This window comes from Thamnophis sirtalis, unplaced genomic scaffold (genome assembly GCF_051295495.1).
Source record: "Thamnophis sirtalis isolate CommonGarterSnake01/CBP01778 unplaced genomic scaffold, rThaSir2_p1.2 scaffold_7, whole genome shotgun sequence".
NCBI classification, from domain to species: Eukaryota; Metazoa; Chordata; class Lepidosauria; order Squamata; family Natricidae; genus Thamnophis; species Thamnophis sirtalis.
The window spans coordinates 96,576,649-96,599,163 of record NW_028261387.1 but is presented as its reverse complement, the minus strand read 5'-3'; the positions used below and the strand labels follow the sequence as shown (position 1 = coordinate 96,599,163).

The 22,515-nt window shown below is 50.5% G+C and overlaps 1 protein-coding gene across 1 annotated transcript; it reads right to left on the bottom strand.

The window, feature by feature from the left end:
- Positions 1 to 10,905: 10,905 nt before the first annotated feature.
- Positions 10,906 to 18,038, bottom strand: WFDC3 (WAP four-disulfide core domain 3). Its single transcript, XM_087720677.1, has 7 exons — positions 17,637 to 18,038; positions 15,208 to 15,375; positions 14,101 to 14,238; positions 13,808 to 13,990; positions 12,664 to 12,831; positions 11,364 to 11,478; positions 10,906 to 11,243 (listed from the first exon to the last, which is right to left on the bottom strand). Exons 1-7 carry the CDS (start codon positions 17,857 to 17,859, stop codon positions 11,225 to 11,227), a joined length of 1,014 nt encoding a protein of 337 aa, XP_087576803.1. The 5' UTR covers positions 17,860 to 18,038; the 3' UTR covers positions 10,906 to 11,224.
- Between the last annotated feature and the right edge of the window lie 4,477 nt (positions 18,039 to 22,515).

Genomic DNA, 22,515 nt, shown 5'->3' with positions numbered 1-22,515 from the left:
CTCTTGAGGAGACACAATGGGTGCGAGTGTGGGAAGAAATTTCCATCTGGTTCAATTCCAAGCTGGGAAAAAGACCCTGGAAACATGGAGGGTGACTGGAAAGACGGTTTAATGATGAAGCAGATCCACATGGATTCTAGGTTCTAGGACCATGGAGTTGAGAATTGGGTGTGGGGTATTATATCTTCTGTTGGGCTTTCCACTGTGCAAGAACATGTACTCTAAACCAGAAATCTCTGCTATTTTAGTATTTTAACTGTTGGAAGAAATATCCATCTGGGTGAGTTCCAGCTGGAGGCTGATTGAAAGATGGTTTAATGATGAAGCAGAGCCACATGGGGTTGGAGGTCCTGGGCAGCTGATCACATGGCGTTTGAGACTGGGGGGCTATTTATACCTTCCATTGGGCTTGGCACTGAGCTTCTTGTTCCTGTGCAAGAACATGTACTCTATGGGCTGTTGTCAGACTCCCATGTAGGGTATGTTTGTCTGAGCTAAGTTTGGTTGAGGTTTGGAGGGAGATGCAATGAGCTGAAGCTCTGAGTTTCTGTCTCCCTTAAGGTTTTTTATGTCTCTTTTAGGGGAAACATTTCATCCTGCCTTTTAAAATATTCCTCAAAATATTCCACTCTTCCAGGAGGAGGGGTGGGTGCTAATTGTCTACATCCCTGTGTTTCTTGATGACTCATTGACAATATCTGGGCCTTGTCTCCATCGCCCCCTTAGCCTGACCCACCCTCCTTCCGCTTCCAGGGAGCGCCTAACTGTTGGGCTGGAGCAGAGACGGCAAAACCACCACATCGGACTCCGGACTCAGTAGTTGTAGTAGTTGTAGTTGAGTTTGTTTATAGGCCGCCCTTTTCCCTGAGGGGACTCAGGGCGGCTAACAACTTGTATGGGAGGGGGGAAAAACATACAATAACATATAGACACAATGTATAATTAAAATCGAGCAACATTCATTCAACATTCGGGTGGGGCCGGATTACGATCTTTATCCCCAGGCCTGACGGGATAGCCAGATCTTGAAGGCTGTGCGGAAGGTCTGAAGGGTTGGTGAGGGTACGAATCTCCACGGGGAGATCGTTCCAAGGGTCGGAGCTACTACCGAGAAAGGCTCTCCTCCGCGTAGTTGCCAGCCGGCACTGACTGGCCGATGGCACTCTGAGGAGGCCTAATCTATGAGATCTTATGGGTCGAGAGGAGGTGATTGGGGAGGGGGGGGGATGGTGGCAGGATGGTGGGATTTCATCCAGGGGAATCTCATGCAAAGGGAGGATGCTCCCCCCTCCCCCGAGACAGACGGTCCCAGATTGAGGATACCAAATGAAACAATGCAAGGGGATTTGAGTGAGAGAAAATATCTTTTAATTGCAGGGGATCATCTCCATCAGAAGGGGGCGGGGGGGGGTCAGAAGATGAGCAGGGAGCAAGGAGTGAGAGGAAGAGTAGGAGAAGGAGGGAGGGGAGGGAGGGAAGAGGAGGGAGGGAGGGAGGGAGGAAGAGGAGGAGAAGAGGGGAGGGAGGAGAAGGAGGGAGGGGAGATAGGTAGGAGGAGGAGCAAGGAGGAAGAGGAGGGAGGGAGGGTGGAGGAGGAGGAAGCTTTCAGCATAGCTAGGTCTTCACTTTGGGTTGGATCCAAGAACCATCATCCCAGAGCCGAACCTGGGAGAGGATCAGCACTCCTGTCGAAGGAAAGGAGAGAGATTCACCTTGGGAAGCAGCAGAGACAATCCCCTTCTGGGGAGGGGAAAAGCCTGTTTCCCCCCTCCCAGTTCCACAGGGCCCGAGCTTGACCGAGTGGCAGGAGGACCCGTCCATCAGGGGAGAGGTCCAGTCCTCAGGGTGTGGGAACATCTGCTTCACATCAGGGATTCTTCCCTCCCATCAGGGCAGGGGGTGAAATCCAGCAGGTTCTGACAGGTTCTGGAGAACCGGTGGAGGAAATTTGAGCAGTTCGGAGAACCGGCAAATACTGTTTCTTGGTTGGTCCCAGAGTGGGGGTGGGAATGGAGATGTGCAGTATCGCCCCCCCTGCCACGCCCATCAATCACAGAACCACTAGTAATTTTTTTTACATTTCACCCCTGCCACGAGGGCCTTCGCAATCAGGAGTGGGATTCAGTTGGTTCGGATGGGTTCGGGCAAAGCGGATGTTGATTTTCATCTGGTTCACCAAACCGATAGTTCCAAGACTGGCTGACCCCGCCCACCTCCCCCTCCCCAGAGTCCCCACGTGGCCCACCTGTGGATGCCAGATAAGAAAGAGCAGGGCCCACCTGGAGGCTCCGGGAGGGTGAAAAATGGAAGTTCCGGAAGTCCGCAAACAGGCCTCTTTCTGGTCTCCGGAGGGCCACCGAAACCCAGGGGAGGACGTTTTTGCCCCCCCGGAGGTCTCCATCCCCCCACTTCTGAAATGGGAGTCCTACCTCCTCAATTCCTCTTTGGCAGGTGCTGCCACAGCCGTTGGGGCAGCATAAAAACCCTTTTGCACAGTCGGCATCTAATTGGCATTGCGAAAAACAGCTGCCAATTTGGAGGTGCTTTGGACACCGTCTTCGTGGTCCTGCAAGAAAGGTGGCAACTGAATAAGAGAGTTGGAAAGGGACCTTGTAGGTCATCTAGTCCAACCCCCCCCCCAAAGCAGGAGATCCCACACCATTTCCGATAGAGGGAAGTTCAGTCTCTTCTTGAAAGCCTCCAGGGATGAATCTCCCCACAAACTTCCAAAGGGAACTTGGCTTACAAGAGTCCTCGCCTTACAAGAGTTCACTTAGTGGCCGTTTGAAGTTACAACAGGATTGGAAAAAAGTGACTTATGACCAGTGTTCACACTTATGACCACTGCACCATCCCCAGGGTCATGGGATCAAAATTCGGAAGCTTGGCAACTGACTCGCATTTATGACGGTTGCAGTGTCCCGGGGTCATGTGGTCCCCTTCTGACGTGCAACGCCAATGGGGAAGCCAGATTCACTTAACAACCACGTTGCTTAAGGGATTCAGGGATTCACTTAACAACGGTGGCAAGGAAGGTCACAAAATGGGGTAGAACTCACTTAACAACTGTCTCACTTAGGGTCTCAATTGTGGTTGTAAACCCAGCACTCCCTGCAAGAGCCCGCGGGAAAGATAGAGAACTCCTGGAGGTGGAGGGTCTACGTACGGGGAGCCCCCTTCCCTCTCTTGCTTTTTCCCTGCGACTGGCTTCCCTTCCTGGCTTCTGCTCCGGGCTCTAGGTTACCCCTGCTGCCGCCTCCACCTCCGCCGCTTTCCTACTAGCTCCCGCGGCCTCAAAAGCACGGCAGAGGAGGAAGGGGGAGGGATAACGCGGGAGCCAGCTCAGGTGCTCCGCGTGGAGGGAGAGGCACCACTGCCATGGGCGGGGAAGCCAGCGGGAGCTTTGCCGGTGAAGGAGAAGAAGCAAGAGGACTGGCGGCTCATCAAAACAAGTCTGGGGAGGTCCTTTGCGGGCGGCCAGTTCTAGCCGCCTGCAAAGGACTTCCCCACGTTTGCTTTGGTAGAAATCTCTGCACGGCAGTTAGAAACTGCTGCGCGGGGATTTCTTTCCATGTGCGCGGCCGCGCAGGCGCACACCTTAGAGGGAACAGTGCCGCATACCTCCCAACGGCCGATAAGATTGCACAGGGTGGGCCTTCTCCGGGTACCGTCAACCAGACAATGTTGTCTGGCGACCCCCCGGGTGAGGACCTTCTCTGTAGCCGCTCCGACCCTATGGAACGATCTACCCCCGGAGATCCGGACCCTTCCCACTCTCACGGCCTTCTGAAAGGCTACCAAAACCTGGCTATTCCAGCAGGCCTGGGGCTGTTGACCTCATGTATGAGGTCCAGCCCCGCCTAGATTGAGTGTATGAAGTGATCTTTTAATCTGTTTTTATTCTCTCTATTTTAATTTTTTATTTTTGAAATGTGTTTCTGTAAGCCGCCCGGAATCCTTCGGGATTGGGCGGCCTATAAACTTATTAAACAGTTAAACAGTTAAACAATTGCTCCTAGCCAACTGCCACTGCCAAACCACAGCTAGCTTTCCTCCTCTGCTGGCCCACTGCCAGCGATTGTCCACCACCGATGTGACCACCACGGTCCTTCATCCCCAGCACTTCCTCTTAGCCTGTTCCCCGAGGCATGGTTTGACCCAGGGTTTCAACCCACGGGACACGTAGCCAGCAGACAATTGGCAGTGATGGCGCTGGGAATGTGTTGCACATTTGGCTGCCGGTGCAACTGGTGGTGGGCAGGGGTGAATGCGGGGTCTGCGGGGCATGGTGCAAGATGGGCAGAGGGCAGGGTGGTTGTGAGCTGCTCCACTTTGCGTGACTGCTGGGTGGAAAATCAAAGTCTGTCCCTCTTGCCCATTATAGTAGCTCCTTTTGCTTCTTCGCTCCCAAGTCATTTAATGCTGGGAGAAGCAGGTTTCCTAATCTGAGATACCTCCGGAGGGCTCTGTGGGCACCAAAGGCTGCCGGCTGGGCCTTTGATCTGATCCAACAGGGACCTTAGTTCTGTTATGCTGTCAATCGTCTAAACTCTCACTTGTATGAGGGACCATAGTCCTCCGTAAAGTCTCCTGCTCGAGCAGGGGATTGGACTGGAAGACTCCCAAGGTAGCAATAGCAATAGCAGTTAGACTTATCTACCGCTTCATAGGGCTTTCAGCCCTCTCTAAGCGGTTTATAGAGTCAGCATATTGCCCCCAACAACAATCCGGGTCCTCATTTTACCCACCTCGGAAGGATGGAAGGCTGAGTCAACCCTGAGCCGGTGAGATTTGAACAGCCGAACTGCAGAACTGCAGTCAGCTGAAGTAGCCTGCAGTGCTGCACTCTAACCACTGCGCCACCTCGGCTCTATAGGTCCCTTCCAACTCTGTTGTTTGCCCCTGGAGGGGGACGGTTCTCCTACAGCATTGGAGCATGAGGCTGCAAGGGTGCTTTCTGGACTGCCCAAGGGACCATGGATTCCTAGGTTATTGTGGAGGAGAACTAAGGGAAGGGGAGGTGTTGCCCGAAACCCACCAAAGAGGAGAAAGGAGGCCCAGCCCAGCCAGACTGGCTTTGCAGGTCCATTCTCCGCCAGGGACTACTCACTGTTCAGAGGATTCTGGCTCTTTTGACCCCCAACATCTCCAGCATTGGCAGCATGGAGATCAGCAAGGAAGGAGACGAGCACCCCCACAAGAAGGACCTTGGCCCACATGTTCTCTCTGGAGGGAGCAGGTCTCTGGGTCGAGGCAGAGGAAGGAGCCTATAAATGGTGCTGAGGGATGGGGGTGGTTTGTGGGGCTGTCCAATGCGAGGCTTCCACGAGGCAGGAGAGCCGAGCTGAGAGGGCTGCGCCAGAGCCGGAGGAAATTTCCACAAGGAAATCTTCCCCCAGGGCAGGTACATCTAGTCCGCCCAGGGAGCCTTTTGCAGCGGCCAGGCTGGAGGGACGGGACAAGAGGTTGCGGTTGGGGTGAGGCCTCTGGACTGAAAGAGATGGGCCTGGGCAATTTCTTTATTGCTGGCCACCCATTTTACGAGAATCTATTCATGCTTTCTCCATGCTTTTGCCCCATTTCCCCTGAAAATAAGACCTACCCTTAAGCCCAATGGGGCTTTTGAGCGTATGCGCTAAAATAAGCCCTCCCCGAAGACATTGCAACACAGCAGTAGCCATGAGGTGACCACACTCGCCGCTTCCTACACCTCCTGTCAGCTGTCATCTTATCATTGCTCCTGCTTCTTCATCGACATGTGGTGACAGATTGGGGAAGCCTTCAGGAAATGAAAGTGAACACTGTACCTCCTTGAGATGCTGCCTCAAGGACCCCCAACAGGTGCCCCAACTGGAAGAAGGAGGGGAGGGGGTCACATACCAAACTAGCTTGGACTGGCCATTAGGAAAACATCCTGCCTGAAACCTGATTGGTTATCCTGGGGGAGCAGTGAGGCAGAGAGTTAAGGGAGGGAAAAATAGAATTTAGGGATTTGGGCACGCGATTTTCAGTTCTGGCTTTGCACTACTGCAATTTGCACGATCTCTAATAAACGATACCTTTCTCAACAGATTGAGCCAAGGGTCGCCTTTTATTTAGAGGTTTAAGTTGTGGCTGGTTTGACACCCTCCTTCTGCTCACGGAAGGTGCATCGACTTCACAAAGCAGAAGAGTTGCCAAAAAATTTGGGGAAGGGGTGCAAACATTTTGTCACCATTCGAGGAGGCATTATTCTGTACTATTTTATATACAATCTACCTTACATTTTCCCCCTTATTAATTGTGCAGTTTTATGATTGTTTTCTAATTTCTTAACCTTTTTTTTCCCTTTAATGCTTTTTTGGTACCATAAATTCCATACTAAGTAATACTCAGATTCTTCTTTGCCTTTTATTTCTTTCTGTCCATTTCAGCGCATTCTAATACCTTTTTAAATCACATTTTCTTCTGTTGGGGTATTTTTGTTTTTCCAATTTTGTGCAAATATGATAAACAGTCTGGCTATTTTTTTTTGAGTTAGTTTTGGACCCCAGATTGGCGGCTTCCATCCCTCTCTGGCTAGTGCCTGGCAGCCTAATTGTGGATATTGTGTAAGTGTGGATGAGAGAGAGCATTTTTTAATTTAATTTTTTTTTTATTACATAAACCACACATACACACAATAATAATAATAAAAAAACCAACAACACCACACACACACACAGACAAAAAAAGCCATCATCACATACAGCATGTCATTTGGTTACAGGTGTTTTAACATTTATCATTCTTATACATTTATTATTTTCATTTAAAAGGTTATAATATACAGTTTGGGTTGCTTTATTTACCATCCCTTTCTCCTGTTGTAACACCACCTTATTTTCCCTTTCTTTTCTCCCTTCCTCCCTTCTCTACTTTCTTCCTTCCTCCTCTCCTTCCCCTTCCTTCTTCCCGTACCTTTCTCCTACTCCTGCTCTTCCTCTTCCCCTTTCTACCCTCTCTCCTCCTCTTTCTCTCCTTTCCATCCTCCTCTCCTTACCTCTTTCTTTCCACCCTCTCTCCCTTCTCTACTTTCTTCCTCCTCTTCTTCCCCTTCCTTCTTCCCATACCTTTCTCCTACTCCCGCTCTTCCTCTTCTCCTATCTACCCTCTCTCCTCCTCCTTTCCATCCTCCTCTCCTTACCTCTTTCTTTTCACCCTCTCTCCCTTCTCTACTTCCTTCCTTCCTCCTCTCCTTCCCCTTCCTTCTTCCCTTACCTCTCCTTTGCTCCAGCTCTTCCTTTTTCCCTTCCTACTCTTTCTCCTTCCTTTTCTCTCCCTCATCCTCCTTTCCCTTCCCTTTCTCCCTCCCTCCCTTCTCTACTTTCCTCCTTCCTTCTCTCCTTCCCTTCCTTCTTCCCGTACCTTTCTCCTACTCCTGCTCTTCCTCTTCCCCTTTCTACCCTCGAGAGAGAGCATTTTTGTGCTGAAGAACACATAGATATACTTTATAATCAATAGAAGGGTTCCACCACAAATGCGCGTACGAGAAAAGCGCGTGTGACTAAAGCGCGGTGACAAAACCGCACCGTCAAAACCGCGGAGACGAATGAGCGCTGAAGCGCGCCGACAACAGCGCGCCGACAGAAGCGTGCTGTAACATAACCCTAACCCTAACCCTAACCCTAACCCTAACCCTAACCCTAACCCTAACCCTAACCATAACCCTAACCCTAACCCTAACCCTAACCCTAACCCTAACCCTAACCCTAACCCTAACCCTAACCCTAACCCTAACCCTAACCCTAACCCTAACCCTAACCCTAAACCTTACCTTACCTTAAATCACGCTTCTGTCGGCGCGCTGTTGTCAGCGCACTGTTGTCGGCGCGCTTTTGACACCGCGGTTTTAGCGCCGCGGTTTTGTCAGCGCGCTTTTGACGTTCGCGGTTATGTCGTGCCACGCAATAGAAGTTTGCTGTTATTTTTAATCCATGGGGTCTCCATGTGTTCTAATGCATTTGTGGCTCAGAGTTCAGTTGAAAGTGATTGAGTGTGGCAATTTTGCAGGGCTGGGAGTGTGTGAGTGTGTAAGTTGAACCTGAGAGCACCCCGGTGTGTAACAGAGGTCTGGGGGCATTCGCTGGCTGGGGAATTCTGGGAGTTGAAGTCCGGACATCTTCAAGTGGCCAAGGTTGAGAAACACTGCTTTAGGTGGTGATGGTACCTCAGATAAGGCACGCCGGATGCCAGTCCGGTTTCCGCTCTCACCCCGGGGAGTATCAGTCACTGGTGCCCCTTCCCACAACCTTCCTCTTAAACCCAGAGTTTCCCGAGATTAGCAGTTTTTAAAACGAGTGGGCTTCAACTCCCAGAATTCCTCAGCCAGCATCTTAAAGCAGCCAGGGTTGAAATACAATCATAGTAAAACATGCATTTCAAGATCTCAGTGCAAATCTTGGCCTCCGGGTCAGTTTCCTGATGTCAGATGTCAGGGCACAAACAGAACATTTTGGGTTGCCACCGTGTGAGGAACATTTTGTTCGACCTTGTTGTATTGACCTGGTGGATCTGTGCCAGGGGAGGGAAAGCTTCTGATCCATTGTCTTCTGAATCTGGCTGGGAAGTGGGACCTGCGATTGGTGGGCTGTCTCCACCCTCCTGGCCACCTGCCCATTTGCCACAGGTGAGGGGCTAAGGCCGAAGGGCTCCCCCTCCCTTCACACCTGCGGAGGGGGGGGGTCTCCTTGGGCAGCATGCAAGCTCTCCCTAGACGCAGAAAGACAGCGCACCTCCAACACCAACTCTTGTGGAGACACAATGGGTGTGAGAACAGGTTTCTACATTGTCAACGCCAAATAGGCTGATTCCAGGTCCATCCATCATTAAAAGAAGAGACCAGGGGTGAAATCCTCCCAGTTCGACTGAACTGGGAGGGACAATTGTCTTTGGTTCTGCAAACTGGTAGTAAAAAAAAAAAAGCTTCTGATGATCGCCCGGCTCAGCTGTGAGCCGGGCGATCATTGGACGGTATTTTTAAAAGCTTTTAAGTTTAAGTTTAAGTTTTAATAGATTTGTATGCCGCCCAATCCTGGAGGACTCCGGGCGGCTTACATGAAAATAGTTTAAAAACAAATACAAAAAAGTTAAAAATACAAAACAACAGATTAAAAAAGAACACAACATACACTCGATGTTAATGGGGGCTGAAGTTCGATCAGAGAGCATTTCTCCCCCCTGCTGGTTTGCCTGAACTGTCAGGGGGGGAAAAATGCTTTTAAAAATGCTCAAAAAATGCTTTAAAAAAAGGTGAAAGTGGGGAAAAAAAGGTTGACCACGCCCACCCGGTCACATGACCCACCACCACCAAGCCATGCCCACAGAACCAGTGGTGGTGGTGAATTAGATTTCATCAGTGGAAATGGCCTGTCTCTTGGAAGGGAGGGCATCCTAAGTACCTGCATTGTGGTGGTGGTGAGATGGGGGAGAAGAGGGGCAGGAATAGGATTTGATTATAAATGGGGCTTTTGCAGATCTGCAAAATTATTACAGCAGAACTGTATTATCACAGGAATACACACATATGCACACACACACACACACACACACACACACACACACATGCCCCTCAGCACGTAGATGCTTCCACACCCCAGGCAGGTCCCCTGAATAAAAGTTTACTACTGTACCCCATTTAACTGCAGCCCCCCAAATGCAAACTCTTTCGCTTTTAGGAATAAACGTTTCCTCTTTCCTCACAGCTGACTGGATCCCATTTTTAGTTGTTCTTGTGCAACCCGGATACAGGAGCCAGAATAGGATTTGGTGATGATAAATGGGGCTCTGGCAGCTGCTGCCTAGCCGGTGCTGGACTTCCTCCCCCACGCGGGGCTTCTTTCACTTTGCTGCCATTCAGTGGCGTGGACAAGCCTCCATCTCTGGGTCACAGTCCTGCCCCAGGGGTCCCCCAAGGAGAACCCAGAAAGAGGAAGGCTTGAGCAGAAGGGAAGCTGTCCTGCGGGAGCCTAGCTGCCGATTTTGCCCTGTTTACATGGCACATAGAAACCACGGACTGGCTCCAGGCACGAGCACTCGACGCCCTGGGCTGTTCTTTGTTTGCCGCACAATCCACACTCGCCCGGGGTGTTGATCTCCCAGTCAAGAACCCGACTCAGAAGAAGGAGGGAGGGTAGGAGGGGGGAGAGGAAGAGAGGAGCAGGGGATGAGCAAGAGAGGAAGGAAAAGGAAAGGAAATATTTTAACGTTTTATATGGAAAAAACAAATATGTAAAGGGGATAAAGATAAATAAGAACAATAACTGTGCAAAGATATACCTGTAACTATATCTAAGAGAATAAAGGTAAAAAACCTTTTTTTAAAAACAAAGAACCAGACTCAGAGTATGCAGGAAAGTCAGGCCTTTATTCTGGAGAAGATAGGAAACAACCACTGAAAGGAATCTGGGCAGCCGTTTTGGGAGCATGACGGGGGGTGGCTCACTGGAGACGCAGCAGGGACTCAGGCCTCAGGGGATTGCATTTGTCCTGGGGAGAGAAAAGAGGAGGGGTGGGTGGGCGGGCAAGGGGCTTCTACTCAGAGCTGGTATTCAGCAGGTTCTGACCAGTTCTGGAGAACCAGTAGCTAAAAGTTTGAGTAGTCCGGAGAACCGGTAAATGCCACCTCTGGCTGGCTTATTCTGATTTTTGTTTATTCCAGAATTTTTCCCCCACTCCACAACCCATGTTGCTCTCCTTTGCTTCAGAGTGTCATCAGCCAGGCTGTCAGGCCTGTAGTCATATTCCTTTTAGGACAGTGTTTCTCAACCTTGGCAACATGAAGATGTCCGGATTTCAACTCCCAGAATTCTGGGAGTTGAAGTCCGGACATCTTCAAAATTGCCAAGGTTGAGAGACGCTACTTTAAAATGTGGACAGAATCCATAATGGTGTGAGAATCTGTGTGTCCAAGTTAATCAAATTAGCAAACTTCTTCAACCCCCAAAATGTTACCCAGATCTAAGGTCTATCGACATTCTTGGTCATCCAGGCTGTGGTTGACCCAAAGGTGCTTTTTCCTCTTTTTTTTTTATACTCAAATATTTATTTTATTTCTTTAAAAAAAAAACACAAGACTCAGAGTATGCAAGGAAAGTCAGGCCTTTATTCTGGAGAAGATAGGGAACAACCACTGAAAGGAATCTGGGCAGCCGTTTTGGGAGCATGACGGGGGTGGCTCACTGGAGACGCAGCAGGGACTCAGGCCTCAGGGGATTGCATTTGCCCTGGGGAGAGAAAAGAGGAGGGGTGGGTGGGCAGGGGGCTTCTGCTCCTGTTCCCAAGCCTTGGCTAAGCAGCAGAGGGGGCTTAGCCTTGTGACTCGGGGGGGGGGGGAACCAACTCACCAGCTGTGTCCCAGAGACGAGAAGTCCCTCGGCAGCCTTGAGTGGGTCCCTCTGCTTTCTTCTCCTCCCCAGGCCGGTCCTTTCCCGCTGGTGAGGCAAGGGCTGCCCACTGGCCCTTCAGCGGGTGGAGAAAAATCCCCTGGTCAGAGACGTTACGGGCCAATCCCTCCTGCACCCTCATGCAGTTTATCCTCATTTTGCTGATGAGCAGACCAAGTGGGGGGGTTCCCAGGTGTGGTGCCCTCCCCTCCAGCCCCTCACCATCCAGGAAGACCACCCCCACCAGTCACGGCCCCGGGACAGGACTTCCCTCCTGCCCATCTAGGTGTCTGTGTGATGCAAGTTAAAAAAGTGGAGTGGGTGTCAACTCCTAAAGTTGGTGAAGAAACGGGGGGGACACATACTTTCAGATCTCATATTATTGCAGCAGGCTTGGGAGGGGTGCACCTCATTGGGGAATGTGATTTATGACACAGACTGAGCAGAGGGAAGGAACAGGGGTAAAGTCCAGCTATAATTCAAATAAGGCTCAGATCTGACTACAAAAAGATCTTGCCAAAATAAATGCTCTTAATAAATGACTAACTTTCTTTTGAAATTTGGCTCCAGACTCATGAATCAATATGGGCATTTTTTGGAAACCTGACAGAGGTTTGAATCACACAGTCACTGCCACTGCCGCTCTTTTGATTAGGACGTGTCCACCCCCACCATCATTTGGTGTTGTGTCACATCAGCCTTGTGCAAAATGGGGAAAGAGCTGAGAGTGAGCAGAAGAGTCTCCCGCTATTGTGCTCATCCAGGTAACCACAATGACTGAGTTTTTACTCAACGCACAGAGGCCATCGGACAATCTGTCCCCCAGTGAAGTTGGAAACACAATCTCAGGACTCTGAGGACAATGGAGATGAACTGGAGGACGGCACAGGTGACGCCTTAGGAGAAATGATCAATGACCGAACTGTGTTTAAGATTAGGGTAGAGCTGTTTTTACCAGACACAAGTTTTGTGTATATTCGCAATCTCACATATGATAGAAGAGCCGAGGTGGCGCAATGCTTAAATGCAGCACTGCGGGCTGCTTCAGCTGACTGCAGTTCTGCAGTCCGGCTGTTCAAATCTCACCGACTCAGGGTTGACTCAGCCTTCCATCCTTCCGAGGTGAGTGAAATGAGGACCCGGATTGTTGTTGGGGGCAATATGCTGACTCTGTAAACTGCTTAGAGAGGGCTGAAAGCCCTATGAAGTGGGATATAAGTCTAACTCCTGTTGCTATTGCTATTGCTATCTTATTCCTTACCGAATACACCACAGACCGTTTTGCATTCCACTTTTGTGTAGAAGCTATTCTTGTTGCCACCACACAATCCATTGGCAAATGTTTGACACGTTTTGGTCTCCCGGTTGTAGTAATATCGTAGTGAAACTCCTTGACAACGAATTGGAGCTGCTGGCAGTTTGCAAACCTCTGTAGGGAGGGAACGAGAACAGGAGAGAAGGAAAATTAGATGGGCAGAGAAAGAATCTCTTCCTTCCAAGAAGTGGGTTGTGTCCCATTTTCCTGAAAGCCTGAGATGCACCCAAAGGTCTAAGATTTGATCCTGTGTGGGACTGAGTGGGTCCTGTGGAAAGGTGGCCTCAGAATGAGTGGCAGAAACGCTGGCATCCGTAGCAGCCTGAGGGAACGGCCTTGGGGGACAGGAGCAGAAGCTGCAGCTGAAGGAATGGCTGGATAAGAGGCAGATGAGTCCACAGAAGGAAAGGGGGGCTGGGGAACATCTCAGGAGGGACCCAACCTCGTTTCTTGCCCTGCAAAGGTGAGGAGTGAGAGGGGTTCTGTGCTTCCATGGCTGCAGGGTTCTGTAGGGTCCCTAATGAAGTGAGTCCCTAATAAAGACGTTTAGTGAGTGTGTCCAACAGGGCTAGATAGATAGCTAGATAGCTAGATAGATAGCTAGCTAGCTAGCTAGCTAGATAGATAGATAGATAGATAGATAGCTAGATAGATAGATATTTTATTTGTATGCCGCCCTTTTCCTTGGGGGGACTCAGGGCGGCTCACAGTTCAGGGGGAGGGAGGACAAACCATGTTAAACACATAAAACAATACATCGTTAAAAGCACAACATTCATACAATTCGGGTGGGGTCAATATCTTTAACCCCAGGCCTGTCGGGACAGCCAGGTTTTAAGGGCTGTGCGGAAAGTCTGGAGGGTGGTGAGGGTACGAATCTCCACGGGGAGTTCGTTCCATAGGTTCGGAGCTGCCACCAAGAAGGCTCTCCTCCACGTGGTTGCCAGTCGACATTGACCGGCTGATGGAAGTCGGAGGAGGCCTAATCTAGAAGCTTCCTGTCTGGACCGACTCACTCAGAGAGGAGGGAAGTCTTGGTTTTCCAGCCTGACCTTCCCAGGGGCCTCAGCGCAATGCTCATCCTCTGTACCTTTGCTGATTTCCCCACAGGCCTTTTCACACAGCTCCCTGGTCTCAAAGTTGTTGCTGTTGCCCTCACAGCCGCCGTAGACAAAGGAGATGCACGTCTTCTTCTCCGGGTCATAGTAGAAGCGCTGCAACTTCCTTGAGCAGCTGCCCTGGTCTGGAGGCAACTGGCACTGGTCACTGCGGACTGAGAGAGAGAGGGAGAGCAGGGAGCTCGCTTGGCCTCTGGCTCAGGGGCTCAGGCGGAGAACGGAGGGGGAAAGAAACAGGTGGGAGGAGGAGGAGGCCTGGACACACCTGAGGGCAGGCAGCCTCGGCTGCAGCCGGTGAAGCAGCACTTCTCGGTCAGGGGACAGTCACGGTCAATATTGCAGGTGTTGTTGCAGGGAACGAAGGGCTGTATTTCGACCCTCCTGGGACACACGCCGGAGTGTTCTAGAATGAGAGGGAGTGTCAGGTCCCAAGGACCAATCAGGAGATGTAGAGTTATTTCTGAGCAGTTTCCTTTACTGTTAGTCACCTACAGACGGAATCTTGCCAGACTAAAGCAACTATTTGCATATTATAGATAGTGCTCAGATCTCTAGGATGGCGCCGCTATCGTATGTCTTTTCTTCAGGACCAAACTATCTACATTGTCCTGCCTCTTTGATCTCTCCCTTCTGTGAATCCAGACTGCATTCCACCACAGGCAGGGAGGGGAGGCCGTTCCTCGGATGGCAGAGACCTCACTCTGCTGTAGGTGTCCCCTTTCCTCCCATGCTCTCAAATTAGAATTCCCTCCCACAACCACAACCACCCCAGGCAAGGTCTGGTCCTGGAAGCTTGGAAGATGGGAAGCACTGGAGGACTCACACGAACTAGGCCCGGTCTGGTCAGGGAAAGGTTAACGATCCAGTGTGTGTTCCTGTGCTCATCTTGGTTAATGTTAATGTTGTCTGGGTGTCTTTGTGGCTTAACGTTGGGTGCACACCTAGCACATTTCTTCCTTGACGACACACATTACACATGTGCAGGAAACGGGTGAATTTAGGAACCAGCTGAAGTGTATGATGTGAATAGACCAGTGGTGGGATTCATATTTTTGTTACTACCGGATCTGCGTGGCTTGGTGGGTGTGGCAGGAGAAAGATACTGCAAAATCCCCTTTCTCTCCCGATCAGCTGGGACTCGGGGGGGGGGGCAGAGAATAGATGGGGGCATGGCCAGCCAGAGGTGGTATTTACCAGTCCTCCAAACTACTCAAAAGTTCTGCTACTGGTTCTCCAGAACTGGCCAGAACCTGCTGAATCCCACCTCTGGAATAGACCCAGGGTGATATTGTGGGCTTGTTGTGCCTATCGGACCCTGCTGCATGGACGGTGGGGGCTGTTAAGAGGGAGGAGAGAGGGAAAGGAGAGATACCTTCGAAAGCCTCCACGCATAGCTTTCCATCCCCAAAGGGGCAGCACTTCTTCTGGGGAGAAGGAGAACCAACGTTGCACTCCTGGTCGCTGTTGCAGTTTGGAATGCAAAGAGGGCTGCCTCTGACACTGCATGGCTGAATCACCTGTGGGCAGTACCCCATGGCAGCTAGGGGGAAAAGGGGGAGGCAGAAGGGAAGAGGGCATTCAGTCACCGAGTGGGGCTCACACCCTAGTTGAAGAAGAAGAGGCCCTCTCCAAAAGTTGTGGCACCTTCCTCAGCCTGGCAGGGGCATTGTCGGCGTTGGGCTTGGCCATTAAAAAGTATGGCGGGGGGGGGGAGTTTTTGCCTTACATCCCATGAAGCGGATGGAATGGCCCATGTCACTGTGCCATAGGTGGGTGGGTGGGTGGGGCCAGAGGGTGCTCCTCTGGAGAGCCACCAGACGACATTGTCTGGCTGACGGCATCTGAAGGAGGCCCACCCTGTCGGATCTTACCGGCCATTGGGAGGAGTGTGGCAGTAGGCGGTCTCGCAGGTATCCTGGTCCTAAGCCATGCAGGGCTTTAAAGGTAATAACCAACACCTTGAATTGCGTCCGGAGACCAATAGGAAGCCAGTGCAGCTCACGGAGGATAGGTGTGACACCCAATATCGCTCGTGCGGCTGCATTCTGGACTAGTTTCAGTCTCTGAACGCTTTTCAAGGGTAGCCCCATGAAGAGCGTGTTGCAGTAATCCAGCCTTGAGGTGACTAGGGCATGAGTGACGGCCTGGAGTGCCTCCCGATCCAAGTAGGGCCGCAATTGATGCACCAGGCGAACCTGGGCAAAGGCTCCCCTGGTCACAGCCGACAGGTGGTGTTCCAGTGTCAGCTGTGAATCCAGGAGGACCCCCAAATTGCGTGCCCTCTCTGAGGGGTATAAGTTTTCGCCCCCCAGGATCAAGGATGGACTATCTGGGCTGTCCTTCGGGGGGAACATCCATAGCCACTCGGTCTTGTCGGGATTGAATACGAGTTTGTTTACCCCCATCCAGATCCTAACAGCCTCCAGGCACCGGCACATCACGTCCGCCGCTACACTGAGCTGGCACGAGGCAGAGAGATATAATTGTGTATCATCAGCATACTGATGATACTTAACCCCGTGCTGTCGAATGATCTCACCCAGCGGTTTCATGTAGATATTAAATAGGAGGGACAACAAGACCGAACCCTGCGGCACCCCATATTTAAGGGGCCTAGGGGTTGACCTCTGTCGCCCGACCAACACCGACTGCGACCTGTCAGAGAGGTAAGAGGAGAACCACCGAAGAACGGTGCCTCCTACTCCCACCTCCTCTAACCGTCGCAGAAGGATACCATGGTCGATGGTATCGAAAGCCGCTGAGAGGTCAAGGAGCACAAGGATAGAGGAATGTCCTCTATCCCTGGCCCGCCAGAGATCATCGGTCAGTGCGACCAAAGCGGTTTCTGTGCTGTACCCAGGCCTGAAGCCAGACTGAAAGGAGTCTAGATAATCTGCTTCATTCAAGGTCCGTCGGACCTTCAACCGCTGGGAAGGCTCACTCGAGCTAGGCTGAGCTCTCATGGCAAAGTTTTCCTGGACTGTCTAGGACAGGGGTCTCCAACCTTGGAAACTTTAAGGCCTGGACTTCAACTCCCAGAATTCCTCAGCCAGCAAAGCTGTGGGACAGCTTAACTTGAGATAACTGTACTCTAGACTCATTCCTCTCTTCATATTATTATTATTATTAATATTATTAATAGTGTTATTATCGTTATTGTTATATTATGTTGATAACTTATTAGTAACCTTGACTATCACTAAGTATCTTTTTATTCTTGATGAATGCATTTTAATCTCCTTATGTTCACTGAGAGTTTATGCATCAAAGACAAATTCCTTTTGTGTCCAATCACACTTGGGCAATAAAGAATTCTATTCTATTCTATTCTATTCTAAATTCTTATTCCTATTCTATTCTATTCTATTCTATTCTATTCTATTCTATTCTATTCTATTCTATTCTATTCTATTCTATTCTATTCTATATTCTACTCTACTCTACTCTACACTCTACTCTACTCTACTCTACTCTACTCTACTCTACTCTACTCTACTCTACTCTACTCTACCCTACCCTACTCCACTCCACTCCACTCCACTCCACTCTGGTCCGGTCCGGTCCTGTCCTGTCCTGTCCTGTCCTGTCCTGTCCTATCTCACATTGAATTGTCCTACAACAGGTTGGCTCTGGCGAGTTGTGCCATTCCATTGGACTGGCTTCCCTCTGAGCACTGACTGGGCAAAGAACCACACAGCTCTGGCATGGCTCTGCTTTCCTTGGTATCAGGCTTGGAAGGGACCCTCACCCTCCATTCATGCCCCCCCCCATCATCCCTCCCAGTCCAGGAACCAGACTGACCTCCTGCTGGGTTTCTACATCTCGTCCCACAATATGTTCCACAGCAGAGCTGATCGCCTGGGCAACTGGCATCGCTGGAGCACAATTTTCCACAAAGGTTGTCACTGGGACTGCTTGGTTTGGGGCAGGTGCCAGGCTTAGGAATACCTGCAAGAGTTTGGGAGGTGGGAGGAGATGGGAAACCTCTGAGTAAAATGGGAACAGTTTTGTTCTCTTTCAACATTATGCATTAGGCTTGACGAGGGCTGTTAGATTTTAATGTAATAAGATTGCACATGTATACTGTCTTCTCTTATTTCTTCTTTAAAACTAAGGTATGTTAAGTATATTGATATGGGAGCATAAATACCATCAAAATAGAACGGAGTTTGCTCAGAAGCTGAAATACACCAATGAGAGGAAGAGTGGGAAGCAGAGGAGAGAAGAAAGATGGGAAGAGAGAGATAGGAGAGAGGGTAAGGAAGGTAAGGTGAGGAGGATAAGGAGGAGTGGAATGAAGAGAGAAGAGAAGGAGAAAGGAAGGGCAAGTAGAGTAGGAAAGAATGATGGAGGGAAGAAAGGGGTAGGAGAGAGGTAGAAGAAAGAGGAGAGCAGAAGAGCTAATAATGGGTTTTTATCTTTCTGGGCGTTGATGACAAGAGGAACTGATGTAATTACTACTTAATATAATAGGATATTGGCTATGTAATAGTATACATGTGATTGTATGTTATGAAAATGGAAAATAAAAAAGTATATTAAAAAAAACATTATGCATGAATTCAGCAAAGCTTTGGTTGGGGTCCGTCAGCCCTCTCGAAATAAGGAACGTTTCACGGCCTTTTATCAGACCAAGGAATAGATGGGGAGGGGGGGAAGAAGGGAGAGTTAGAAACAGCCAGTGTTGAAGTTGTAGCTTTGTTCTTAAGATGAAAAGTGGGAAGGGGTCGTTCACACGGAGGGAAACAGCCAGATACGTAATGGGGACAGCAAGCAGGATGCCCTGTGGAATTCCTGGGATGGACAGAGCAACCAGCAGGGCTCTTGAAGGACAAAATGCAGCTGGGAGCAAACATCGATCATTGCAAGGCAATGGCCAGTTTGGACGAGAGAGGGAAGAAGACGGGGGAATAGATCTCTCAGCGGCTGAGCCTGCCTGCATGCAAAGGTAGCTTCATTTAGTGGGGAACAGAAGCAGAGAAAGTAATATTACATGTTTCGGCAGCAGCAGGAATTACATTTGCACAACAAAAGAAAAACGAAGAAACAACCACAGAAGAAGAAATAATTTGAAAAAAAAATTAGACTGCAGAAATGGATAGGCTAACACTGAAGATGAAAGGAAAGGAAGACACAGAATATTTTTGAACTTGGGACTCGTTCGACCAATGGTTGGATAACAGAGGTAGAAACCAGGAGTGTAATATTGTTATGTAAACAAACTGACTCAGACAGTATGCTATTCAATAAGCACTTATGGTATACAAAGAGAAAAAAAATATAAATAAATAATTAAAAAGGAAGCAGGGAAAATACCGCGTTCCGCAGGGTCCTTAAAGTGGTGGACAAGGGCTGGACCTCTCGCTTCCTATCAAGGCCTACTGAGAGTGACCGCAGAGAAAGGAAGAGAACCGGGACAACGCAGAGTCCCCCACTTCTCACCCCCAAAACTGCCCCAGAAGGTCACCATGGCTGATGGTATTGAAAGCCCCCAGGAGGTCAAGTAGAGGGAGGAGGGACACACTACCCCCATCCCACTCCCTCCAGAGACCATCAGAAGGTGGCCCTCATGCCGTCTCCATCCCATATGCAGGTCTGAACCCAGAATGGAAGAAGTCTAGATAATCCATAGATCTTCAGGAGCCTCTGGAGCTGCAGCACCTTCTCAACAGCCTTCACCCGAAATGGAGGATTAAAATTGTCTTAAGAATCCACCGATGGCCTCTTAAGAAGAGGGCAGAGCACAGCCTCCTTAAAAGGCCTGGGCAATTGACCCTCCCACAGGGAAGCCCCAACCACTCCAGAACCCACCCACATGATGTCACCTTCTGGGAGGCCAGGAGGGAGATGGTTCTAAAACACCAGTGTTTGTGCTCATACTCCCCAGGATCCTCACCTGGGGTGACACACTGGCGCTCACATTCAGACAGCTCCTTGAAATTGTTAGCATTCCCATAGCAGCTTCCATAGAAGAGACGTTGGCATCTCTTGGACATTGAATTGTAGAACCAGCGAAATTGAAAGTCGAGACAGGGACCTCTGTCTTCAGGGAGCTGGCAGACATCTGAGAAACGAAGTAGAAGGCAAAAGCATGGACAGTTTGCATTAGATGACCCACCTCTCAAGTGGGCATTGGCAGGAGGGCACGGTGATTGTGGAACTGATCTGTCACCCTGGAATGGGACCTTTAGGCATTGCTAAGATACACCCATGTCACACCTATCCTCCGCGAGCTGCACTGGCTCCCTATCGGTCTCCGAACGTGTTTCAAGGTGCTGGTTATTACCTTTAAAGCCCTACATGGCCTAGGACCCGGATATCTGCGAGACCGTCTTCTGCCGCATACCTCCCAATGGCCGATAAGATCGCACAGGGTGGGCCTTCTTCTACAATGTTGTCTGGCGACCCCCCCGGGTGAGGACCTTCTCTGTAGCCGCTCCGACCCTATGGAACGATCTACCCCCGGAGATCCGGACCCTTCCCACTCTCACGGCCTTCTGAAAGGCTACCAAAACCTGGCTATTGCAGCAGGCCTGGGGCTGTTGACCTCATGTATGAGGTCCAGCCCCGCCTAGATTGAGTGTATGAAGTGATCTTTTAATCTGTTTTTGTTCTCTCTATTTTAATTTTTTATTTTTGAAATGTGTTTCTGTAAGCCGCCCGGAATCCTTCGGGATTGGGCGGCCTATAAATTTATTAAACAGTTAAACAGTTAAACAATTGCTCCTAGCCAACTGCCACTGCCAAACCACAGCTAGCTTTCCTCCTCTGCTGGCCCACTGCCAGCGATTGTCCACCACCGATGTGACCACCCCGGTCCTTCATCCCCAGCACTTCCTCTTAGCCTGTTCCCCGAGGCATGGTTTGACCCAGGGTTTCAACCCACGGGACACGTAGCCACCAGACAATTGGCAGTGATGGCGCTGGGAATGTGTTGCACATTTGGCTGCCGGTGCAACTGGTGGTGAGCAGGGGTGAATGCGGGGTCTGCGGGGCATGGTGCAAGATGGGCAGAGGGCAGGGCGGTTGTGAGCTGCTCCACTTTGCGTGACTGCTGGGTGGGAAATCAAAGTCTGTCCCTCTCGGCCATTATAGTAGCTCCTTTTGCTTCTTCGCTCCCAAGTCATTTAATGCTGGGAGAAGCAGGTTTCCTAATCTGAGATACCTCCGGAGGGCTCTGTGGGCACCAAAGGCTGCCGGCTGGGCCTTTGATCTGATCCAACAGGGACCTTAGTTCTGTTATGCTGTCAATCGTCTAAACTCTCACTTGTATGAGGGACCATAGTCCTCCGTAAAGTCTCCTGCTCGAGCAGGGGATTGGACTGGAAGACTCCCAAGGTAGCAATAGCAATAGCAGTTAGACTTATATACCGCTTTATAGGGCTTTCAGCCCTCTCTAAGAGGTTTACAGAGTCAGCATATCGCCCCCGACAACAATCCGGGTCCTCATTTTACCCACCTCGGAAGGATGGAAGGCTGAGTCAACCCTGAGCCGGTGAGATTTGAACAGCCGAACTGCAGAACTGCAGTCAGCTGAAGTAGCCTGCAGTGCTGCACTGTAACCACTGCGCCACCTCGGCTCTATAGGTCCCTTCCAACTCTGTTGTTTGCCCCTGGAGGGGGACGGTTCTTCTACAGCATTGGAGCATGAGGCTGCAAGGGTGCTTTCTGGACTGCCCAAGGGACCATGGATTCCTAGGTTATTGTGGAGGAGAACTAAGGGAAGGGGAGGTGTTGCCCGAAACCCACCAAAGAGGAGAAAGGAGGCCCAGCCCAGCCAGACTGGCTTTGCAGGTCCATTCTCCGCCAGGGACTACTCACTGTTCAGAGGATTCTGGCTCTTTTGACCCCCAACATCTCCAGCATTGGCAGCATGAAGATCAGCAAGGAAGGAGAGGAGCACACCCACAAGAAGGACCCCGGCCCACATGTTCTCTCTGGAGGGAGCAGGTCTCTGGGTCGAGGCAGAGGAAGGAGCCTATAAATGGTGCTGAGGGATGGGGGTGGTTTGTGGGGCTGTCCAATGCGAGGCTTCCACGAGGCAGGAGAGCCGAGCTGAGAGGGCTGCGCCAGAGCCGGAGGAAATTTCCACAAGGAAATCTTCCCCCAGGGCAGGTACATCTAGTCCGCCCAGGGAGCCTTTTGCAGCGGCCAGGCTGGAGGGACGGGACAAGAGGTTGCGGTTGGGGTGAGGCCTCTGGACTGAAAGAGATGGGCCTGGGCAATTTCTTTATTGCTGGCCACCCATTTTACGAGAATCTATTCATGCTTTCTACATGCATTTGCCCCGTTTCCCCCTGAAAATAAGACCTACCCTTAAGCCCAATGGGGCTTTTGAGCGTATGCGCTAAAATAAGCCCTCCCCGAAGACATTGCAACACAGCAGTAGCCATGAGGTGACCACACTCGCCACTTCCTACACCTCAAAAATAACAAGGCATCCCCAAAAATAAGGCCAAGTGCTTCTTTTGGGGGCCAGAAGAAAATAAGACGCTGTCTTATTTTTGGGAAAACATGGTATGATCTGGTAGATAAAGCTTTACGAATCCGGCCTGTGACATTTCCTTCCCCAGGGCTGCCCTGCCTCTTCCCTGCTCCCCTTTTAACTGCCCACTCCTTTAACTCGCCTTCAGCCACTGATTCCACGTCCTCCAAGTTCAAAAGCGAAGCGGTGGAAGGT